This window comes from Struthio camelus, chromosome 3 (genome assembly GCF_040807025.1).
Source record: "Struthio camelus isolate bStrCam1 chromosome 3, bStrCam1.hap1, whole genome shotgun sequence".
NCBI classification, from domain to species: Eukaryota; Metazoa; Chordata; class Aves; order Struthioniformes; family Struthionidae; genus Struthio; species Struthio camelus.
The window spans coordinates 146832811-146856479 of NC_090944.1; the positions used below are offsets into that span (position 1 = coordinate 146832811).

A 23669-nucleotide genomic window follows, 5' to 3' on the forward strand; every position below is an offset into this window, starting at 1 on the left:
ACCTCCTCGGCAAGACGGACCAGAGCCCCAGCCCCAACCTCCCCCACCATGGCACCGGCACACCAACAAGCCTGGCACAAGGGCCCCAGGCAGGCAACAGCCCTCGCTCTGAGACCCTCACACCACGGAGAGCTTCGCACAGCAGGCACGATCTTCTCCACCGGGGAGGTGGCTCTGGGCTTGCGCTGTTTGCCCGGGAGCAGTCACCGTGTTAGGCACACTGCTCGCTCTTAGCGAAGGCAACGGACAAACCCAAACAGGCACTCAGCTGGCATCATTTCTTTAATAAAGTCTTTCCTGCTTTTAAAAAAGTTGACAAGACACGTGTTTCACATGGTAAATGACTGGCAACCAAATTTTTCGTTTTATATCTTAATCCATGCAGAAAGACCGGACTGCCGAACTTGTTGTTACGTAGCTGCTGAACGGTATACGAAAATATACATAGACATACACAGTTCCATGTAAATGGGCAGCACAGGACACCGTCAGAATCAAAATACAGCTTGCTCGATAATTTTCAGAATTCAAGTGTAAATTTAAGGAAAAACCCTGATTTCTTTCTGCCATGGAGCATATGTACTGACAGAGACTGTTCTGCTACAATCTGTCTACAGTCATCCTTCACTCACCAGTCATGTGAAAATACACACACACAAACGTGACAAGTCCTTTTTTTTTTTTTTAAACTACTGAAGCTACACATTAACAACTGAATCTGATAACATTGCTTTGGTTGTTTCAAAACAGAATGATACCGATTTCTATTGTCTTCATTCTACTGGCCCAGTCCTTCTTTTCCAAAGTCCTAGCAGAGTGGTGCTGAGGTGAACGTCTTTTAGGGCTCTCTTCAAGAATCCAGTGTAGCTTTTGTACAAGAAACTGTTGAAGGCAAACAGACAAACAGGACCATTACTACAAGCAGAACAGGAAGCGCAGGGTTCCTTCGACTCACATAAAGAAAAGTACCTTTACTTATTGTCACAGCATGAAAATTAATGTCGAATTATCAGTATATAACATTCCTCAAGTCACCAGATTTTCAAATACTAGTGAAAAGAGCAGACTGAGCAACATATTCCAAAAGGCATATGAACTCCTGTCCTCTAAGATTTTCTTATTTCAACACGCAACCTATAAACAGCAGCTGGGGGTAGAGGGGCAGCGGATGGGACAAATGACACCTCACAGTCCTGCAGCACAGCAGCAAGGCCGACAGTTGCCAAGCAGTACTTTTTTTTTTTTGCTTTATTTTCTAAGGACATCTTCTCCTTCCCTCTGTGGCTACTCATCTCCAATGTTAAAACAGGGTTTACTTGCTCTAAAGCATAAAGCGTGAGAGAGCAGGAGCGCACACGATGCCAGTTATTGTACTATATGACAGTCTAATTTTTGACTACAGTCCAATTAATGAACAGAAATGCACAATGGTCCTTTTCTGCCCAGATTCGTGCCGCTTGCGTTCATGTGCTATGCTAGGAGCACAGTAACCTGTGGCTCACTCTCTAGCCAGTAGAGAAAGGAGTATATCCAGAGGGAATTCCTTCTCCACTGATTATTAAAAGCAAGAAGGGGAAAGTTTAACACCTAGAACTAGGTAGAGTTATGTCTGCTTTTCAAATTTTGAATTTAAGTCACATTTTGAGTGCCTGTATTTGGGTGTTCTGTTTTGACAGAAATGCTCAGGGCTGTATGACACATTATTCATAAATCTGAAAAGACTGCAACATTTATACTACGTTCCACTTTTCAGGGACATTCTCAGTTGTTCAGCCAGCTACCTTGGTAGAGCTTTTCCATTTCTGATAGAACAGAATGGTGTATTAAGCTCAATTTCATTTTTAAGGGAGCATGTGTGATACTCAGGATGCCCAGCTAGAACAGTGTTGCCATTTTGGACATACTGTAAGAAGGGACAACCTCTCCCATCTTCTGAGGGAAGGAAAAGCCTACGTTTTTATTGTTGAGAATTTCTAGCGCATCCATGCTATGAAGCAACCACCTGAAGTTTGGCAGAAGGCCTCCCTTACAACCAGGTGATGCATCTTTAGGTGTCTCCATGAAAATCGACCAGAACATGCACAAGGTATGGCCTTTCAAGAAAGCCCCCAAGACATCTGCTGCTGTGTGTTCTGTAAGACACGTGTTACAGACAGCAAGTTGCTTTGCAGCTGCAATCTGCAGTAAGAACAAACCATCGCACTGCTACCCAGACTGTCGCAAGTTGTTCCAGGGACACTTCTCCTTCCAGCAGCCTTAAATCACTGCAGAGTCAGGTACCAGAAGCTAAGACAAGGGGAAAGTCTCCCCAGCGTTCTCCAGGCCTCCTACGCTGTTAGGCAAGCAAGGAGGAGGAAAGGCAAAACTCAGACTAGAACACACAGGGGTAAGATATAACCTCAGCTATGTCTCTTTCCACCTAAAAATCTCATCTTGGAAAAGCTGAGAATGCTGAACATGCAGTTAGGATTTTGAGATATGCGGTTGTCTATGGCAGCCAGGACCTGGACTCTATACACACAGGGAGACCAAAAATACAGAGCATCCAAAGAAGGTTCAATGCATCTGGAATACATCCATACTGTCCTGCTGTCCCTGCAAGCAGTGACTTTTGCAAGCAGAGCAGACCTTTGCCAAAAGTCACACCTGTATTTAAAATCCAAACACGGACTTTGTCCAGGGAATTTTGCCATGTGGCTGACTGGGGTTTCTACTGGTACCACCGGCAGCAGCCACTGTTGTAAGGCCAGGGTTCATGCAACTTCCACGACTTTAGCTCCTACGGGTAAAAGCTCATGTTACACCAGAAGGAGATACAGAACAGTACTTGCAGCCAAGGGTGGCTTGAACCCAAATTTGGACTCTTCCAGTCCTGGGATGCTTTGAGGGCTAGTGGAATTACGTTACAGAGACTTGTCTAAGTTACTGCAGCCTCCTCCAAAATTTGTGTAACAGCAACCCTTTGTCAGCACACCTTCTCCCTTACTTTCTCCTTGGACTGGGCAGTACTGGAGCTCGCCCCTGGATCCCCGAAAGCAAATTTTTGGGTCAGTGTCAACAAGGGCCTTCTCCTCCCCCCTGTAGCACGTTCTTCAAAACTTACTAATGCTTGTAAATGCAAAAAGGAAAAAAAATCCTGCTAAGAAGCTTAAAGAAACCCTGGATACTGTTTTAAATACTCTAATATCAAAAAGTGTAATCTTCTGTAGCTGCCTACTTCAGAGCAAACTCCAGGTATCCGCTGCAGACAGAAGAGGTTTCCCACCAACAGCCCTGCAGGCTTCATAGAGCTAACAGGATCATCAGAATTTCACCTTTTAGCACTTTCAGCGCAACTCTCTGCAGTCTCCAGGTGCTGTTAGAGACTGTCAAGCAGTAGGATACAGCTTTACAGAGGAGTGGAAGAGCCATACCTGAGGCCTGCTTTGGATTAGCTAAGGCTCTCTCTCCGAAGACACATCTCCCTCTGCTCCGCTGCTTGCGCTGGGGTCATCCTTGTTACGGGGGACATTTCTTTCTCTACTTGATTCAGAGGGTACCTTGGTTCTGGTCTTCTCTTTTCTTTGTTGTTGTTTTTCAAGTTTTGTCAGCTATTCACAAAGCAAGGAGAAGGACAAAACACTTCATGGAGTAGAACTATCATTTCAGAGTACAGTATTTCTGAAGACCGTAAATTTGAGCATTTGTAGAAAACTGGCAACTCAGACTCACAATGCCAATACATATCTCAATAAAATAGAAGAAAAAAAGCCCAAGGCTTCCATTTTCAGATCTCTGATAAGACAGTGAACTGTTATAAACTAACATGATCATCCCCTGAGCATGAAAGAGAAGTGCATGTATTCAGAGGACTACCCTCCACGTTTTGGAGTTCCTTTTCTACCCAACACAATCTGCCAACATGGAAAAGGATAAATTACAACAACCAAGCAAGGGAGCTGAATTCCACCAAGCTGTTTAGTTTTGGGTTTCAAGATGCAGCTTTGTAATTTCAAAGTTTCTGACAACAGGCATATCCCCAAGGTCAGCAACCTAGCACACAAGACCTCCAACAAGAATAAATTTATTTCTACAGAGAAAGAGATATATGATCCACGGCATCACATCATAGAATACCCATTTCAAATCAGACTGGACAAAACCCCTGCTAACACTAACTGACCACCTTTCAGTAAAGCTGCTGTCAATGTTACTGAAAGAAGGAAACTTAAGTTGCACATAGCTGTCACTTTTGCATCTCCTTCCAATCTTTCAGAGAAGCAGGCTGCAGTAAGTTTTGGGGACACCACAACCAACAGCTACTTAAGTGACTACAGACACTTCACTCGTGCAGCTTATCAGTTTGGCGAATCTCCATAATCTACGGATTGTCTCAACTGCTTCCACCACAGTTCTCCCAAGATAAAGCATACTCGTCATAAATCACAACTTCCTGGCCAGCAGATCTCTTCTGAGGTGAAATCTCCATAAAATCAAACAAGCTAGATTATGTGTGACAATTATGAATTAGCCAAGCTTCTGGAAGACGCGCAACAGATGCTCTGGGCCAGAAGAGCCTGCAGTCAGACTCCAGAGCTTTCAGAGGAGGCCCAGCATCCCCCTGCTCCTTATCCCACTCTTGCACTCCCTCCTCGAACACCTGCTACTGGCCACTGCTGGAGACAAGATCCTGCACAGGCGGGCATCTAGTCAGACACAGCATATTCTTATCTCACTGTTTCATGAGCTAAAATAGTTTATTTTTACCATACGGAATGACAAAATACAAGATATTTGTATGTTGTCTGAAAACTTTTTTCAACAGTGTTTAAAGCTCATTACAGACAAAATTCACTGAAAGGCAAAAAAAAAAGTAGTTCCTGAAACTATGTAAAACTTTTGTTTCAAGGGTTGATGCTAGCATTTCTGCTTCTTAAGCGGAGTCTCTCATTGTCTCTCAACCACCAAGTTGAAATCGACTGCCCAGGGAAAGACTGGCATTTCTTTCCCTGGCAGTTTTTGAGACTAGGATAGGCAATCCCCTGACACAGACAAAGTTGATCAGGCTAGTCTGACTGTTGGACAAGGGGACAGAATAGGTGATCTCTACAGGCCCCTGATCCTTCTTCCATGAATCTAAAAAGCAGCATTACATACTAATTGATTTTACTTCTTTGCTCAAACATTGAAGGGAAAAGGGAAATCGTACAGAAGACTCTAAATGATTAGAAAAACCAAATGCCAAAATATCAAATAATCTATTACATTAGCACTAGGATCAACTTGCTTCTATTTTTATCTGCTTTCTTTATTCAACTTCTACTTTTGTCTTTAAGATCAAAACAAATGCTATCCTTGCTTTCAGCAAACACAAATCAAGATAAATCATTTGTCAGTACAGCATTGCTTTATTCTGTTATGAATATTTTTAACTGAGAAAATTATTAATAGGTTTGAGATCAGATGTGCAAAATAAGATAAGTTTATCTTAACAATACTTATTATTTCAGATTTTAGCTGGCCTTACTGTCTACACATCATGAAACTCAAAGACTCACTGAGCGAGCAGAGGAAGTCCTCTAAGTCACCAGATAGCTCTGTGGACCTTCCCTCCTCCAGTGCTTGCCCTGGAGATATTTTTTCTGTCTGAAAATGCAGATATTTTTTCTGTTGGCAACCTCTTTCAAAGCAGCAATTCCTAATTCTAAGGAGAAACCGCTGTGGAAGAGATGCCTCTTTAGGCTTTCCCACGCTCTCTTCCCATTAGTCTCCAAATGCCTTTAGTATGATCAGATATGCAGAAGTCCTAGCACACGCAGAATTCCCAATTTTTCACCACCTCTGTAAGAACAGAAGGACAAGCAAACGGAAAAGTGTGCAACGCACAACTTCTGAAGAAATGACTCTGCTGCCACCTGGTGCCCTACGTGCCATCCAGCATTCCCAAGAAGACAAGTAGTTTGTGTGCAACTGGACTGCAACAGCAGTCTGCCCATCAAAAAATAAAATGGCAAAATGCTAGCAAAATTAAAGCCTCGAAGATATCAGAGCCAGTATAAGCTTAGATCAGCTATACTTTTATCTTATGTATCAATAAGATCCTCTTGGTTGCCATGATAAACTGCACTGCTTTATCATGTGTACTTCAGGAAGGATTAAGGAGAATTTGCCCTTTATGTGAGAGAGCAACTGGAATGCATGAAGCTCTGCCCGGGGACAGGTGAGGGACCAGCTGAGAGCTTATGGGTCAGGATTAGCAGGCAGACCAACACAGGTGGCAGTGTAGTGGGTGGCTGCTATAGACCGCCTGATCAGGAAGAAGAAATAGATGAGGCGTTCTTCAGGCAGCTGGAAGAAGCCTCACGTTTGTAGGCCCTGATCCTCATGGGGGGCTTTAACCATCCTGTATCTGTGACAGCTCAGCAGGCCATGAGCGATCCAGGTGGATTCTAGACTGCATTGATGAAAACTTACTAATACAAGTGATGGAGTAAATGATAGAGAGGCGCTCTGCCGGACCTCATACAAACAAGGAAGAATTGGTTGAAGATACAAAAGTCAGGGGCAGCCTTGGAGGCAGCAGCCACAAGATGGTGGAGTTCAGGATCCTGAAAGGAGGCAGGAGGGAAAATAGCAGGACTACAACCTTGGATTTCAGGAGAGCAGACTTCAGCCTATTCAGGGACCTGCTTGGAAGAATCCCATGGGATACTGCCATAGATGGAAGAGGGGTCCAAGATAGCTGGTTAATATTCAAGGATCATGTCCTCCAAAGTCAAGAATGGTCCATCTCAGCAAGCAGGAAATCAAAGCAAAGGCAGGAGGAAGCCTGCGTGGATGAACAAGGAATTTGACCAATCTGATAGCCTTCTATGACGGAATGACTGGCTGGGTAGATGAGGGCAGAGCAGTGGATGTTGTCTCCCTGGACTTGAGCAAGGCTTTGGACACTGTCTCCCATCACATCCTCCTAGGTAAGCTCAGGAAGTGTGGGCTAGATGAGTGGACGGTGAGGTGGCTTGAGAACTGGCTGGATAGCCGAGCTCAGCGGGTTGTGGTGAATGGCGCAGAGTCAAGTTGGAGGCCTGTGGCTAGTGGTGTCCCCCAGGGGTCAGTCCTGGGCCCAGTCTTGTTCAATATATTCATCAATGACCTGGAGGAAGGGACAGAGTGCACCCTCAGCAAGTTTGCTGATGATACTAAACTGGGGGGAGAGGCTAACACACCAGAAGACTGTGCTGCCATTCCGAGGGACCTGGACAGGCTGGAGAGGTGGGCGGAGAGGAACCTCCTGAAGTTCAACAAAGGCAAGTGCAAGGTCCTGCACCTAGGCAGGAATAATCCCATGCCCCAGTACAGGCTGGGGGTTGACCTGCTGGAAAGCAGCTCTGCAGAAAAGGAGCTGGGAGTGCTGGTGGACAACAAGTTAAACATGAGCCAGCAGTGTGCCCTTGTGGCCAAGAAGGCCAATGGTCTCCTGGGGTGCATGAGGCAGAGTGTTGCCAGCAGGTGGAGGGAGGTGATCCTGCCCCTCTCCTCGGCCCTGGGGAGGCCTCCCCTGGAGTACTGTGTCCAGTTCTGGGCTCCCCAGTACAAGAGAGACATGGCACTCCTGGAGAGAGTCCAGCGGAGGGCTACCAAGATGATTAGAGGGCTGGAGCACCTCTCCTAGGAAGAAAGGCTGCAAGAGCTGGGCCTGTTCAGCCTGGAGAAGATAAGATTGAGAGGGGATCTCATAAATGTGTACAAGTATCTGAAGGGGGAGTGTCAAGAGGATGAGGCCAGCCTCTTCTCCGTGGTGCCCAGCAACAGGACAAGAGGCAACGGGCAGAAACTGAACCACAGGAAGTTCCATCTGAACCTGAGAAAAAACTTCTTCACTGTGAGGGTGACAGAGCATTAGCACAGGTTGCCCAGAGAGGTAGTGGAGTCTCCTTTGCTGGAGATATTCAAAAGCCGTCTGGATGTGATCCTGGGCAATATGCTCTAGGTGACCCTGCTTGAGCAGGGAGGTTGGACTAGATGATCTCCAGAGGTCCCTTCCAACCTAAACGATTCTGTGATTCTGTGATTCTGTGAATTTCTGACTAAACTCAAACGTAACAAAGAAGTGTACAAGAGGTAGAAGCAGGGACTAGGCTAGGTAAGTGGTCAGGGAGCTGCACTGAAGACTGCCTCAAGTGCTGGTCTCCGAGGGTTGGGCTCAGGGCCACAAAGTGCCCCTGGAGCCCAGGCCACACAGGTGTCTGCCAGGCCTCAATCCTGGAGCCAGTCCTGTTTAGTGTTTTCATGAACGGCCTGGCAGATGTGACTGAGGACACCCGCAGCAAGGTCACAGACGATGTGAACCTGGGCGGAGTTGCACTGCAGTTATCACAGAACCAATAAGCAGGCTTTAAAAGAGCAGGCATAAACATATGTGGCTGCCTGGAAACCCCAAATGTCTGATTTTTAACACAGAAGAGTAATGACTGGTGACTTGAGGACAGACCCCATCAGTAAAGTGATTTTATCTTGTTGTTCCACTGGCCACGTGAGTTGGCAGGAACAACTGTTTGGGACTAACTAGGGCTGGATGGACTTACTAGATTAAGCAAAGTGTTGTACAAATAGGTTTTGTGTGCCCTCTCTTAAGCATAGCTGGGAATAAAAATCTCCAGCCACCCCACCTTCCCTTTCAGCCTGGAAAAGTTGGCTACTGTTGTGTTTAGAAGATGGGAAAACCTCATCATTGCCTTTGGTTTTCAGCATTGTCTGCGCTGCTCCTCAGCAGAACTACTCTCCTCTCTACTCCAGATGCTGTTCAGGACTGAATTTGGCTGTTCTCTCGTTTCTCAGAAAGAGGCAGCTTTAATGTTGAGCAAGAATAAACTGTAAAAGCTGCCCCCCCATGACACAGGCACAATCTTTACCAGGACAGTAGGCAGTTTTCAGGAGGCCACCCAAACTGAAGAAAACAATGTAATTATTTGACCTTTCAGAGGTTGCACAGGAAGCACAAAACCCTCACACCCAAGGGAAGCTATACTGCTTAATAACGGGAATGCTTCCCTGGGGCCATGCACAATGCTCTCACACACCTGCACCAAACAAAGGCAGCCACACGCATCCTCGGAGGAGGCAGGGCCTCTACACCCGCCCTTTCCAAACAGATCCGTTGGCCGACTTACCTGTTTAGGGTCAACGGTGGCAGCCGGCGACTCCAATTCTATTGTTACAGGACCATCGTTCTGGATGTGTACCTGCATGTAGGCGCCAAACTTGCCATCTGGAAAAGGAAAAGATAAGCAGGGCTGAAGACTCTGGAAAGGATGGCATACGGGAAAAACTTTCCCAGCTGTGCTACTAAAAAAGAAAAAAAAAAAGAAAGAAAGAAAAGGATCTCTAACTTAACAAACTGCAGATAGTTACTGAGAAAAAAAAAAGTCTACAGGCACCCAGCTCTGTGGTCTGATATTCAGAGATGGCATAAACACAGCTAAATGCAGAGGTGTCTGCAACACAAAACAATCTGCAGATAATCAGAGCATTCAAAGTTCAGTTCAGGTAGGAGATACAATTTTAAAGGAGGTAATAGTTAAGCCTACGGATCCAGTACAGCTAACCAGTAGATGTTTTGAAGAAATCTCATACATGGGCAAAGGCTAAAAAAAAAACCAACCAACCAACCAACCAAATTATTCAAAAGCATATGACATTGAATGCTTTACAGCATGGGACATTGGTTTCCAGTTCAATTCAAATCTGATACAGTAATTTCTATGTTCCTGTCTGAAACCTAAACCATTCTTTATCAGAGTTCATTAAAAAAAAAAAAAAAGACAAGATCAGAGACAGAGACTGCCTCTACTCCCTCAACCCTGCTACTTCACAGGAATGTAATTCTGAAATCAGAAATGTCTATGTCATTTGTCATCAGCAGTGTTTATTAGCGCATCAGCTGAGGCACAGACCACTTGTTTTTGTTAAGCATTTGAGCAGCTTCTATCACAACAGACCCATGACATTTTTATCCTATATATTCTACAAAACGCATCTCTACTTATGCTTTCTTCTTCTCTCAACTCTCACTTCTCCATGTTCCACTTTCTCTAGTCCAGCTTTCTGCCCCTTGAATTCACCCCGTCCCTGGCTGAGTCAACGTGGTGGCTCACTCCCATGTACTCTGTTCTCCTGCCCCACAGACACGAGTCACCTTTCCAGACCTTCCCTTTAAAGACGGAAACAAGAACAGATACCACCATATGAATGCCACAGCTTGAAAGAAGGAAAGGAATAGTGCAGCAAGCAGGCAGTAGTAATCCAAAGGCTGGAACAGTCTCGCTCGCTGGACAGGTAGGCTTGGACACTGCTCAGCAGCACAGCCAGAACCTCTCCACTACCACCTCGGGCACTGAGCAAGAACATGCTGAAAGCAGTAGGCTCAAACTTAAGTAGAGCCACTGGGGATACTTGCACTGGACTTCATATAGCTACATTATAGGCAGCTTTATGTGGCCACACGTGATGTCTCCGACAGAACAGAGGTCAAACCAAACTGTCTTTGTTCTTTAGGGAAAAATTCCTCTGGAAGAGTTTTCAGTTTCTCCCTGGCACGTTCCACAGATTTACTGCCCGACTGCTTTTCCAAAGGCTGCATGCCACAAGCCACCCCATGAGCAAGAGATACAAGCTCTGGCAGAGCCAAACACTACAGCACTGATGGTCCAGTGGCCAAGGAAAAAGGTCCTGGACTGATCACTGCAGAGTCATAGAAACGTAAATGCCAATGTGAAGGGGAGAAGAGCTTGACTGAGGAAGTATTTCTGTGAAAAGGAGTGTGAATGGCTTTAAGCAACAGTAAAAAATGGACCTCAAGCTGCTTTCTCATTTAACAATGGCTCTAAAATAGCTTTACTGCACAAACAGCTGCAAAATTTGACCAGCTCGGTAAGTATGTGCCGTACTCCTCCGACAATGTTTTCTGCCCCACCGAGGAGGCAGCAGAGGAGAACGTCTTCAGTGGTCCCAGTGGGCCGAGAACTACACCAGCAGGAAGGGAAACATCTTCCCATCTAACAACTGCACTGTGCGGTCGATAACCTCTGGAAGGGAGGGGACAACCGAAGCTACAGTGACATCAAAGAAAGGCACATCAGGAGGTGAGATCAGCTGTCAGAGCTGTTAGATGCAGTGAAGCAGGGTAGCTCTCTGGTGACAAAAATACATCTGGCACCAAAGACAATGTGCAGAATTTTTCTCACAATAAAATCTCACTAGCAGTTTTCCCCAAGAACTGACAACAGTTACTGCTTTAAAAAGTTGCAGCTGACTTGATTTACCACTCAGATGGATAAAGATACCATGATGCTGTCACTGTTTCGGGAAAGGATCGATATATTCTGAATGCTAGCCAACAGTGCAGAAGAAGAGAGTTACTAAATAATAACAGAAAATAAAAGAAAATTTAAGAGACAAAAGTATTGCAAAGCAGGTTTAAAAAAAAAAAAAGAAAAAAGACCTGTTCTCATTTTATAAACTTGCAGGAGCCTGGAACATCAGAGCAGCCAAAAAGCTCCAGCAATTATAATTCCCCAGGACATTTTTCAAACCCTTTGCCACCCACCACAGACCAGAATCTGCAGAGAAAATTCAGGTAGCTTTTCCCTATACCTGCAGCTTCCGGTCTCACTGGTGAGTAGCAAGGGCACACACGTTCAGAGAGATACGTGACTCCTGGGAGACGTAAGCAGACTTCACAGGAGCATCTGCTCCTAGAAGGGTTGTTGTTCTAGCTACAGTGCTATGCAAAGAGCAGTACCTACGTGATGAACGCATAAACCAGTCAAAACTAACGCACCTTTCTTTAACAGAATAAAAAACACAATCTTAAACCTTATCAGTGGGAGAACTTTTCAAGTGGTTCCCTATATATCGTATCTTTACTCCGCTGTACTTTACTCATGAAAAAAGACTGCCTTTTAGACTTTCCATACATGTATGAGGCTAAAAAACCAAAAGACATGCAGACTTCACAGGCACCTTCTTTCAAAGGCTGATAAAGCGATCAAGTAAGCCCCCACATTTACTAGGTCTCTCAAGGCACTTCTGCGCCATAAGTACTTTCTATCTTAATTGTTTTGGCATCAGAATTACTTTTAAGGGACATATTTCTATAGCAGTCCCCTACCATTCTCCTCCTACTTAAACCTGTGGTGTTTTGACTCAAGGAGAACTCAGCTCAGGCCAAGGTGAATCATAGTGCAGAAAATTTGAGAAATTAAGAGCTAGTGGAAACAGTATTTAAAACTAGAAACGTTCGTTAATGCTGCCCTCCTCTGTAGCCTCTCTGTGTAGCCTTACACAACAAAACTGAAGGGTTTTAGTGGTCCGCCGGGCATCCTAGCTCTTTGAAAGAAGTGGTCTTACTGTAACACAGCTTTTTCCTCTGCAGCTTGCGGGGCTGGTCTTGCCTGAAAGAACAAATAAAAACTAAAACCTAGTTTCACGGTTTCTTCTTACACGAGTGCCTAATTCTTCAATAGGAAGTGATGCTTCTTCAGCAGGCATCTCCCTCAGCTTTGGCCGTCTGCCTCAAATCATGCTCCTGTCTTCCTTCACCCATCCAAATGTCTGCAGTAGTTTCATTACACAGCAGTTTGTATAACCTCTCCAAGAGGGCAATTTTCATTTGGGTGTCGTGGTTTCCTGAAGGGCCTCGTCCACCTTAAAACAAACCGACATCCACTCCATTTTGCAGTCACCTAAAGGCATACTGGTAGAAGATCATACTTCTGTTGCGCCTGGGCAGGGCGTAAGAGGTTTTATGCTGCCCGTGAATGCCACTTTTGAAACTCTGATGCAGACAAATCCCTCCTCTGCACAGGACTGCCAAGAAACTGAAGAGATGATCTCTTCCACCTGTCTCTCCCAAGGCAATAAACACTACCTGGACTGATTTTCCTTTTTCAGTTAGAAGGAGAAGAGAGAATCCACACTCCTAGGATGTTATCTGTTATCCTGGCAACTTTGGGTAGGTTTCCAAAATTATCCAGTATTGTCCATGGGAGATATGAGTAAGATTTCTTTTCCTGATTTTTAAACCACAATGCTTTTAAATATAGTAAGTAACTTTACCCATTTTAAGACTTCTTGACAGTTCAAGTCACCTCCCTCCAACCTGCTCTACAATAAAAGAGAATCTTAAAATTAAAGCGACAAGCTTATTTTGCTGGCCACCCTTGCTCTATTGAGCAAGGCAAATTGACAACACTCACACGTGGAATTTATCAGAGATAATAATTCTGCTTTCAACTTTTAGCAAGTCTTAATCTGAATTAAACAACTCCTTACGGAAGAGTCCTCTCATACTTATTCAGATGTTGCTGTTCATGGAGGAAGATGCTTCACACTCACTGCCATGCTTACCCTTACTGCCTCAGAAGACTAATCCCTATTCAAGACAGAGAGCCAAGGCCCAAACACCCAAGGAGAGGCCTTGGTAAGCCTAGTTTTCAGATGCTAGCTTGTGCAACAGAGCCCTCAGACCTGCATTCATCACTTCTGTTCCTCAGAGAGCGGATGGGAGAGTGAGGTGGTTAAGAATAAATGTGTCAACAAAAAGGCGCTGAATTGAGGCAAGCATGGATTTCTCATGCACCCTTTTCCCCAGACATGAGTGTCCATCTGCAGTCTTAAGACACCTGGGTGAAACTAGGAACCATGGCTCTGAACCTTCTCCAGGATTTTTTGTTAAATGTCCCCCTGCTCTGGCTGTGAAAAAATGGCTTGCACTTCTCTTGAGGGAACACTTAACCACTCTGAGCTCCTAGCTGGCAACCTCCAGATGGCCACAGATACCAGATGGAGGAGCTACCTGCCCCAGCACCTACAACAGAGGCAGACAGCAGCTGAACTTCCAACAGCCCAGTTAGTCTATGGAAAAAACACAGGGACTGAAAAACAAAAGGCTCCTAAGCAATATGGCAAGACTTTTATGGATCTGTCTTTGACTCAGTGTACCTCCTCTCTACTTTAAGTGATGAAGTACTTCTTTTAAAATGCATTAAGCAATTTGCAGGATCAAAGGGTAAGGCATCTACAGCAACAAAGGTAGTCAAACCCTAATCTTCTAAGAGCTACAGTAGCGTGTATGGGTGAGCGGGCATGCGTTTATGTGCATACGTATGTGCAGGGGAAATACACTAGTACAGATATTGAAGATATAAGGTAGAGCCTCGCGCTGATAAATTAAGCCTTTAGTAGCCCATCAGTTCATTCACCAGTCCTCCTTTCCAGGGCTCTCCTGTCACCCTTTGTAAGACAGTAGCACATAGGATTACCCCAGCAAGGCAGGCTCTGGTTTTTTAGGACTATTTCAGGGCAGAATTCAAGGTATATGAATGCCCCATTAAATCACAGCCCAGCATATTACAATTTCACAAAGTTGTATTTACACTCAAGCAGTCCTGCCCACATACGACCTGCCGGCGTGTAAAGGCTCTGCGTTTTTGTCCACACCAGCTCAGGGAAGTTGTAAACTCTTGCTGATGCAGCCACGCGGCTTAGCATGCTATCCGTGAAACTCCCAGGCTTCAGAAACCCACACAGAGGAAAACCAGCTCAAAACCAACCAACCAAAAACCACTGGCAAAGCAGTCAAACAACAGAAACTTCAGTCATAGGAGACTAACTGACTCGGATGAAGCATAATGTCGACTGGCACAGCCTACAGAGGAAACAAAATGATAAATTAAAATGATAAACGAACAGGTGGTTCTAGTGCGTATTTTATCTGAAACAATAGCAACAGCAGCCACTCTAGGGTTTCTAAATCTTCATTTTCAGCATGAAGAAAAAGCAGAAATAGGAGCTCTTTTTGAAAATAGCTTGGCACTTAAGTGTCAAAATACTGGCACTCAACAGCCATGGCTATTCATTTCAGGTGGATGAGTTACTCACTAAAAAGAGAAGTTTAAAAACTGCTGTCAAAATATAAACAGCTTGAAAGTATTTCAAAAACAGAGTATTTTGCAAAGCCAAAACACAAAGATGTAGGTAGATATACAAAATTTTCCACACCTCATTTAAGTGAGAGAAGCAAGCCTGTATCTGCTTTTAGTTTACCTGGACATAACGGTCCAACTCAATCAAATCCTACTACAGCAAATCTTGTTCCCATTGACTTCCAGGAAGTTCTGCTATCAGTTTCAGAGGCGCAGGAACCGATCCTAACTTAGTTATAACTCAACAAAGATAAGATTAAAAAAAAAAAGCACGTACTCTGAATTCATTAAAACCAAAGTTTTCTAGACCAAAAGGATGCACAGAAGGGATATGGGAAGTGCATTTCTTATCATCAACAAATGCTGATTCGAAGAATATATCAAGGTATTGGAAAGTTGACACAAGATGGACATTTTGCATGCACGTTTCACTGCACCGCCTTGGAAAGCACTGCATGATAAGGGTGTCTGGGATAATTTCATCTACAGTCAATAAGGTGATTAACCCTTAATCCTTTCCCCAGCTACCAGTTTTCCTCTCTTTTTTCCCCCACTTTCCCCAAAAGGAAAGTAAAGCTGACCATTACCAGGATCTCTGTTTTTCCAATCAATCTATTTGCTGTAGATCGTTTTCAATCTATTAGTAGCCCCAGAAGTAGCGACACCAACATTCAAGCATATGTCTTTTCTAGACGCTTGTCTTCTGGGCGACTGTATCAAAAATTCAACTCTAAATATGAAAATGGCCACAGAAAGCAAACAGAAAAGCTGACGGGCAGAAAGAGCACAAATGCGAAGGGAAGCCAAGCGTTTTCTGGTAAAGAGAAAAGTGCTGCATGCATGGAACAGAGCTGAGAAAAAAAAATGGTCTAAATCAAATGCTGTTATCAAGTAGCACACTAGACTTCCCAGTGTCATCATTATCATTTAACAGACTGGAAAAATAAAGTGACAGAGAGAGCTACCCTGTTCGTCACACCCTGGAGACACCTTTGAGCCTGACTAATCCCACTTTTTGCATCAGAAGCGCGTCCTGAGCGAGTCTAGCAGTACGGCACCGAGACACCCAGCCTGCGAAGAGCCTGACCGCAGAGCTTGTTCTTGCACGGTCAGAGCCACCGCTCACGCTGCACAGGCGATATCACCGCGGGAACAGCTCAGCGCCAAACCGTTCCAGAGGTATGCCCGCCAGCGGCTTGGCTAGAGGAAGGCTGCACTGATCTCCCTGGCAGGCTGCTGGGGAAAACGCCACAGCATCCCCTCGCGTCCTGCCGCCCAACGACAGCTCCCGTGAAACGCAGACTGCCAGAAACTCATCGCGCAAAGAAAGTAAAGACCAGGGAGGAGCGCGCACAAACGAGGTCCCCTGGTTGCATCCAGGACCTTACCAGCCCTTCGCCCTTACCTTTAATAAGCTCCGGTTTGTAGGCTTTTCTTAGCTGCTCTAGGAAGTTGTTGTAAAAACACTCCGCCTGCTCTGTAGGCATTGCCATGTGGTAGTCGGGTTTGTTTCCTTTCAGGATGCACTGGAGAGTAAATTGGCTGACACATAACACTTCATACTGTTTATCCATCACACTTTTGGACCAGTGCTTCCCACTTTCATCTTCAAACACTCGCAAGTTTAAGATCTTTCGAACCCTAGGAGGAGAAACCGGTTAGATAGCATCTAAACCGTCCCATGCAGGATCGATGGGTACAAGTAATACCTACCACACAGAAAGAAGTGAAAGGGAAGGCAGATGCACACTCCTTCTGCCTACCAATTTCAATATCCCTTTCTTCCCCCCAGAGAAATCTCCTTCCATTAGGCAGAGCCATAAGCAAGAAAGCTCTTATGCACATACATAATACCGTCAGACCGTTTATTAAGGTCTTCCTTTAAGCATCTTCTTATAGAGCATGAGATCAGGATAGAACAACATAGCTGTAGGTTGCCGGGTGACCTAAGGATGGCAGAAGAAGTAAGAAAGCTTACTCTTTACTTCCTGATTTGATGTGTCACAATGCTATTTAGCATGCGTATAAGCTTTGGGGATTGACGTCGTCCCACTGCACTGGGAAATCACACTCAGCTTTGAAATCAGATCATGCTAAACTATGGTTGTTTCTGACCACAATTCACATACACTTCTCCAGCTCCGTCACCTCCTAGCACTCCGCCCAAACAAGAGCCCACAACCCAGATGAAGCCAGCGTTTCTTTACCAGGATGATGGCGGGGGAAGGCAGGGAACGGTGCAGAACTACAGGTGGCAACAAAGTCTGGGACTTGTCATTTGCATTTTTCTAAGGGCTGATCTTCGGAAGCGGAGGGCAGAAATGACCGGCTTGAATACTCAAGAGAGGACAAGGACAAGAGGACTTTCACAAATGGATCCGGAAAAGCAGCAGGCAGGCTTGCAAACCAATCTATGGTTGGACTTTGATCGATAATGACACCACATGCATACCACTCTCCAGTCTTTGGTTTCTTCTTTTAGTTTCTCCTCTGCGCCTGCGGCATCTAGAGACAATGGAGCGTATCAAGGGCAAAGCACTTCAGTTGCAGCCCTCAGCCAGACGTTTTATGCTGCACCAGAGACGAGGGAGATAGCATAAAATAAAGCTGAGACTTTGTTATGGTCCAACTTAAGGCTTTGCCATCGTTAAGGCATAGTCACAAAAACCATCCTGGCCAATTCATGCGTGTCAAAGACAAGTAGAAACAACTCCTGAACGAAGTGGGTGGGTAAGAGGCCTTGGAAGGCCTGGCGCACAGGCTTAAATCATCACCACTGCTGTGCTTAATGATAAAGACGGCATCAAGGTTGTTTCACTTACAGGACTACTAAAGGTTCATGTAAAAGCACGTGAAGAGCCCGGTGAGACTGATTTCTTGTTATTCCTTTTTTTCTGCTTAGTAATTCCTGGTAGGGTTCACACTTAATAACTCTCCTGTTATTCAGACGCCAGCTTCCTGCCTTTCCTAACAGCCTGGTGTTGGCAGCACAGTAGTTACTGATCACCCGCGCTTGCAATAATCAGCAGCAGCTTTCACTTTCACCAAGGCAGGAATGAGAAACAATGATAACGCAAACGTCGCACACTGAAGGCGAACATTACGACAAGCCAACGGAGCGTATCATAATAAAAACATCTGCAGATTTGCTGCCATTTTCTATGAACTGTAGATGTTCACGTGACACCCCTGGCGACCTTCAGTTCAGGTCCCCTCTCACTACTTTCTCTTCCACATCTGCTAAGACTTGTTTTCACCCTTGGTCACATTCTTCTCTCTTCCTTGCTTGAGCCATTCCTCCTCTTGACATTGTTTAGCTCTATTATCTGTTTCTTCTTCGCCTTCGTTAAGTACTGAGATCAGCCACAGCCCAGCCAACAGGCCCTTGGAGAACGCTTCCTTGCACATGTTTGCTGGCTGAATCCCAGGATTTGGTGGCCATGGAAGGGATGGCCAGAGCCTTCCAGGCTGCCAAAACTCGTTCATCTTTAGAAAAAAGCAAATGATGAGATCTTCCAACTTTTCAGAAGAACAAAACTTTTCATGTGCGAACTAAAGTGAGAGTTTGAGGTTTCTGATATATCACGTACTTGAAGGGTGCTCTAGAGGACCCTGCTTGAGCAGGGGGGTTGGACTGGATGATCTCCAGAGGTCCCTTCCAACCTCGGCCATTCTGTGGTGGACTCCTTTAGGGTGAATTCTTTTGGTAAAAGGGACAGACATTAAAAAAAGGATATCAGTAAAACCCAACGTGTTGATTCTTCCTTTTTGATTCTCCTCTTGGTAAAAACAACATAGAAAGGAGCATGAAGACGGAAAGGAAAAGAGAGGTGCTTAATAAGACATAAAAAGACGACTGTGACTAAGAAGCCTACGTGCAAAGTAAAATCTTAAGAGGAACTAACAAAAGCAAACATGACTTCCCCAACAGAAGGAGCTCCCCACTGCTTTGGCTACAGCTCAAGTATCCCTAATTCAGTGTCAAAAATGCCTAAGTAAGGAGTACAAGAGAAAAGGAAATACGTGACTTACATGTGCTCCAGCTCCCTTTGAGTATCTTCCAAAGAAATGCCCAGCAGCACGCAGAGGCCTCGTCCTATCGAACTTATTTGTTCACCGCCCACTGGGGAAGGCAAAAAGAAAAGAAGCGAGACCGTCTCATTTTATGCCACAGGTAAGTAGCGATTTCAGCTGGCAACCGTACAACCACCACGTAAAACACCAATCCAAACCTTTCTCCTCTGTCTTAAGTTAGTTAAATCAGAGTGCAGGTCTTTGAGAAGTCCTCCTTCAAGAGTCCTGCCAATGAAACGGTGTACTTGTGAGGGACGCCCTCAAGCTGCTTACGTCGGCGTTGCAAATTTCTTCAGAAAGCCTTTGGACTACAACAGGATCAGCAGCGCTGACCCCTCCTCGCGGATTTTTTGAAACACGACTTCCAACAACCTGCAAATGTTACTCTCCTATCTGAGGACGCTACTTTAACGACGTTTAAAACAAAACGCAAACCATCGCAGGTCCTCTGCGTTACCCTAAGAAACGTTTTAAATTACTGAGAGAACGGGGTTGAGCCTGGGATGACTGCAGTAAGACTTAACACGATGTCTTAAAACTCAGGTAAGCGCTGCCTACTCACCTGTTAAAACTGCACCCAGGCTCACGCTACCTGGGAAAGGAGCCCGGGGCGTCCTGTACAACGGAGCGAGGGCGAAAGCTCACGGCCTGCGCGACACGCACCGAGAGCCAGCTGCGGGCTGCTCCCAGGGGGCAAAGCAAGGGGAAGCCTCCTCCCAAAGACGTCCCATCCCCGCTGATCTGGGTAAGGGTCCTCCAGCTCAAAACTCTGTCCTCGTCCTAAGCCCAGCGCCGTCTCCCTCGCGGAGGGACTTCTCAAACTGTTTTACAGGCAGAAACAGCGGTTTAAACTCTACCCAGAAACGCGGCAACGAATGAGCCGCCGTCCCGGTGCCGATGGACTCCGACCGCTGCGACGTGAGCAGCGTACCAGCGCGCACGCGGCGCGTGCCTCCGAACGGGCGCACGCGAGCCCAGGCTGCTCACTCAACTCGCTTCGGAGCGGGCCAGCTTCCTGCCTTCCACACAAACTTCTCGGGGCTTTCAAGCAAACGTAATGACCCAACCAGGACAGCAGCAGAGCCCTACTGTCAGGACACACTGCTCCAAGCGGATGCTAAGCAGGCATCAGGGCTGCTGCTAGCATACATGACACGCGCAAGCAATGCATGGCAGCGCCTGGGGCTGCGCTGCCGGCACGCACGCGCGCAGTGCAACACGGCAACGGGGCTGCACCGCCAACACACACGCGCAGTGCAACACGGCAACGGGGCTGCACCACCGACACACACATGCAACGCAACATGGCAATGAGAACGGCACCGCCGACACACACACGCAATGCAACGCAGCAATGGGGCTGCACCGCCGACACGCGCGCGCAATGGAACGCAGCAACGGGGCTCCACTGCTGACACATACACGCAATGCAACATGGCAATGGGGCTGCGCTGCTGACACACACGCGCAATGCAACATGGCAATGAGAATGGCACTGCCGACACACACGCGCAATGCAACGCAGCAATGGGGCTGCACCGCTGACACGCGCACACAATGCAACGCAGCAATGAGGACGGCACTGCCAACACACACACACAACGCAACAAGGCAACGGGGCTGCACCGCAGACACGCGCGCAATGCAGTGCAGCAATGGGGACAGCACTGCTGACATGCGCACGCAATGCAACATAGCAATGAGGATGGCACTGCCGACACACGTGCGCAATGCAACACAGCAATGAGGACAGCACTGCTGACACACATGTGCAATGCAACACAGCAAGGGGGCTGCACCGCCAACACACACAAGCAATGCAACGCAGCAACAGGGACAGCACTGCTGACATGCGCGCGCAATGCAACATAGCAATGAGGATGGCACTGCTGACACACACGCGCAATGCAACACGGCAGTGGGGCTGCACCGCTGACAGGTGCGCGTAATGCAACACGGCAACGGGGCTGCACCGCTGACACACACGTGATGCAACACAGCAATAGGGCTGCACCGCTGACACACACGCGCGATGCAACACGGCAACGGGGCTGCACCGAAGATGCGCACGCAATGCAGTGCAGCAATGGGGACAGCACTGCTGACATGCGCGTGCAATGCAACATAGCAATGAGGACGGCACTGCCGACACACGTGCGCAATGCAGCACAGCAATGAGGACAGCACTGCTGACACACATGTGCAGTGCAACACAGCAAGGGGGCTGCACTGCCGACACACACACACAATGCAATGCAGCAACAGGGACAGCACTGCTGACATGCGCGCGCAATGCAACATAGCAATGAGGACGGCACTGCTGACACACGCGCAATGCAACACGGCAACGGGGCTGCACCGCTGAAACACGCGCAATGCAATGCAGCAATGGGGCTGCACCGCTGACAGGTGCGCGCAATGCAACGCGGCAACGGGGCTGCACCGCCGACACGCGCGCGCGCAATGCAACGCGGCAACGGGGCTGCACCGCCGACACGCGCACAGTGCAACACAGCAACGGGGCCGGGGGGCCGGCGGCGCGCTGACCTGTGACGCTGGCCTGGGCGACCCGCTGCACGACGGCCTTCATGGTGGCGCGGCGGCGCGCGCAGGCCCGGCGGGGGGGGGGGGGGGGGCGGGGCTGGGCAACGGCCGCCCCGCCCCGCGGCTGCGCGCGCAGCGCCCCTGGCGGCGGGAAAGGCTGCGGCGCCCTGTGGGGGTGCGGGGGGGAGGGGAAGCTCTGTAGGAACGGGGGGTTTCTGTGAGGGGAGGGGAAGCCCTATAGGAACGGGGGGTGTCTGTGGGGGTAAGAGAAGCCATATAGAAATGGGGGGGGTTCTGTGAGAGGAGGGGAAGCCCTATAGGAACGGAGGGTTTCTGTGAGGGGAGGGGAAGCCCTATAGGAACGGGGGGTGTCTGTGGGGGTAAGAGAAACCATATAGAAATGGGGGGTTTCTGTGAGGGGAGGGGAAGCCCTATAGGAACGGGGGGTGTCTGTGGGGGTAAGAGAAACCATATAGAAATGGGGGGTTTCTGTGAGGGGAGGGGAAGCCCTATAGGAACAGGGGGTGTCTGTGGGGGTAAGAGAAACCATATAGAAATGGGGGGTTTCTGTGAGGGGAGGGGAAGCCCTATAGGAACGGAGGGTTTCTGTGAGGGGAGGGGAAGCCCTATAGGAACGGGGGGTGTCTGTGGGGGTAAGAGAAACCATATAGAAATGGGGGGTTTCTGTGAGGGGAGGGGAAGCCCTATAGGAACAGGGGGTGTCTGTGGGGGTAAGAGAAGCCATATAGAAATGGGGGGGGTTCTGTGAGGGGAGGGGAAGCTCTATAGGAACGGAGGGTTTCTGTGAGGGGAGGGGAAGCCCTATAGGAACGGGGGGTGTCTGTGGGGGTAAGAGAAACCATATAGAAATGGGGGGTTTCTGTGAGGGGAGGGGAAGCCCTATAGGAACGGGGGGTGTCTGTGGGGGTAAGAGAAACCATATAGAAATGGGGGGTTTCTGTGAGGGGAGGGGAAGCCCTATAGGAACGGAGGGTTTCTGTGAGGGGAGGGGAAGCCCTATAGGAACGGGGGGTGTCTGTGGGGGTAAGAGAAGCCGTATAGAAACAGGGGGGTTCTGTGAGGGGTGGGAAGCCCTATAGGAATGGGGGGAGGGGAAACCCTATAGAAAGTCCCACCCTATAGAAAGGTGAGACTGCAGGGACAGGGGAGGGGGCAACATCGTATGTAAGCCCCCACGGAAACTAGGGTCTGCGGGTAGAGAGGCTGGGGACAGGGCGGTGATGTGTGCAGCGGGAGACCCTATAGACCCTATAGGTGCTGGTGGCAGCCTCCTGGAAAGGGCTATAGCCTCTAGGGACAGGGAGAAGCCTCTGCAGAAAGGAGGGTCTGCAGGTAACGGGGGCTGGGAGCAGCTTCCTAGAAAAGGAGGTGACGTCCGTAAAGACTGGGGGAAAACCCTGTAGAGATGAAGCTTAGCAGTAACAGCTGCTGGGAGCAGTAGCCTATAAGGGACGCATATATAGCATGTGTAAGTGCCAGGACCTGGGTGCAGCCTCCTATAAGGGGACACAGTATCTATAAGAAGATGGGGAATCCCCCTATAAAAATGAGGGTCAGCAAACACAGGGGAAGGGGTAATGTCTATAGGGACGGCTCATGTAAGGGAGAGAGGATCTCTTGGACGCGGGGCAGCGCCTGTAAGCGAACATACTGCCCATAAGGACCAGGGTCTGTCCCTGTAAGGGGTCTTAGGGGGTCGCACCAGCTTTTACAGGGGCAGGGCAACACTTGGGGGAACTGGCTATGGGGAAGGAAAATGCCTTCAGAGACTGGAAGACAGATTCTGTGATGGAAAGGGGGATTGCCTATAGAAATTAGGGACAGCCCCTATGGAGAGAACAAGGGTCAGCCTTTAGCAGGAAAGAAAATAGCTGGCATCTTTAAAGACAATCCATGTATGGGGAATATAGTGCCAAAACCTATGGAGAGAACTGCAGAGAATTTCTTAATCTCCGTAAGCAATAGCTCTCCCTACAGAACGACCAAGGGTTGATGCCCTCTCGTGAAGTCTTGATCGCTTAGGTTTTATTGGCAACTATTTGCTGTCCGTATTTTTTGTCCCATATG

At 47.5% G+C, this 23669-nt stretch overlaps 1 protein-coding gene across 1 annotated transcript; it reads right to left on the minus strand.

Moving 5' to 3' along the window:
- Nucleotides 1-264: 264 nt before the first annotated feature.
- On the minus strand, nt 265-21690 carry DTD1 (D-aminoacyl-tRNA deacylase 1). Its single transcript, XM_068940792.1, has 6 exons — nt 21585-21690; nt 18996-19086; nt 16369-16604; nt 9150-9247; nt 3414-3590; nt 265-882 (listed from the first exon to the last, which is right to left on the minus strand). Exons 1-5 carry the CDS (start codon nt 21625-21627, stop codon nt 3435-3437), a joined length of 624 nt encoding a protein of 207 aa, XP_068796893.1. The 5' UTR covers nt 21628-21690; the 3' UTR covers nt 265-882; nt 3414-3434.
- Between the last annotated feature and the right edge of the window lie 1979 nt (nt 21691-23669).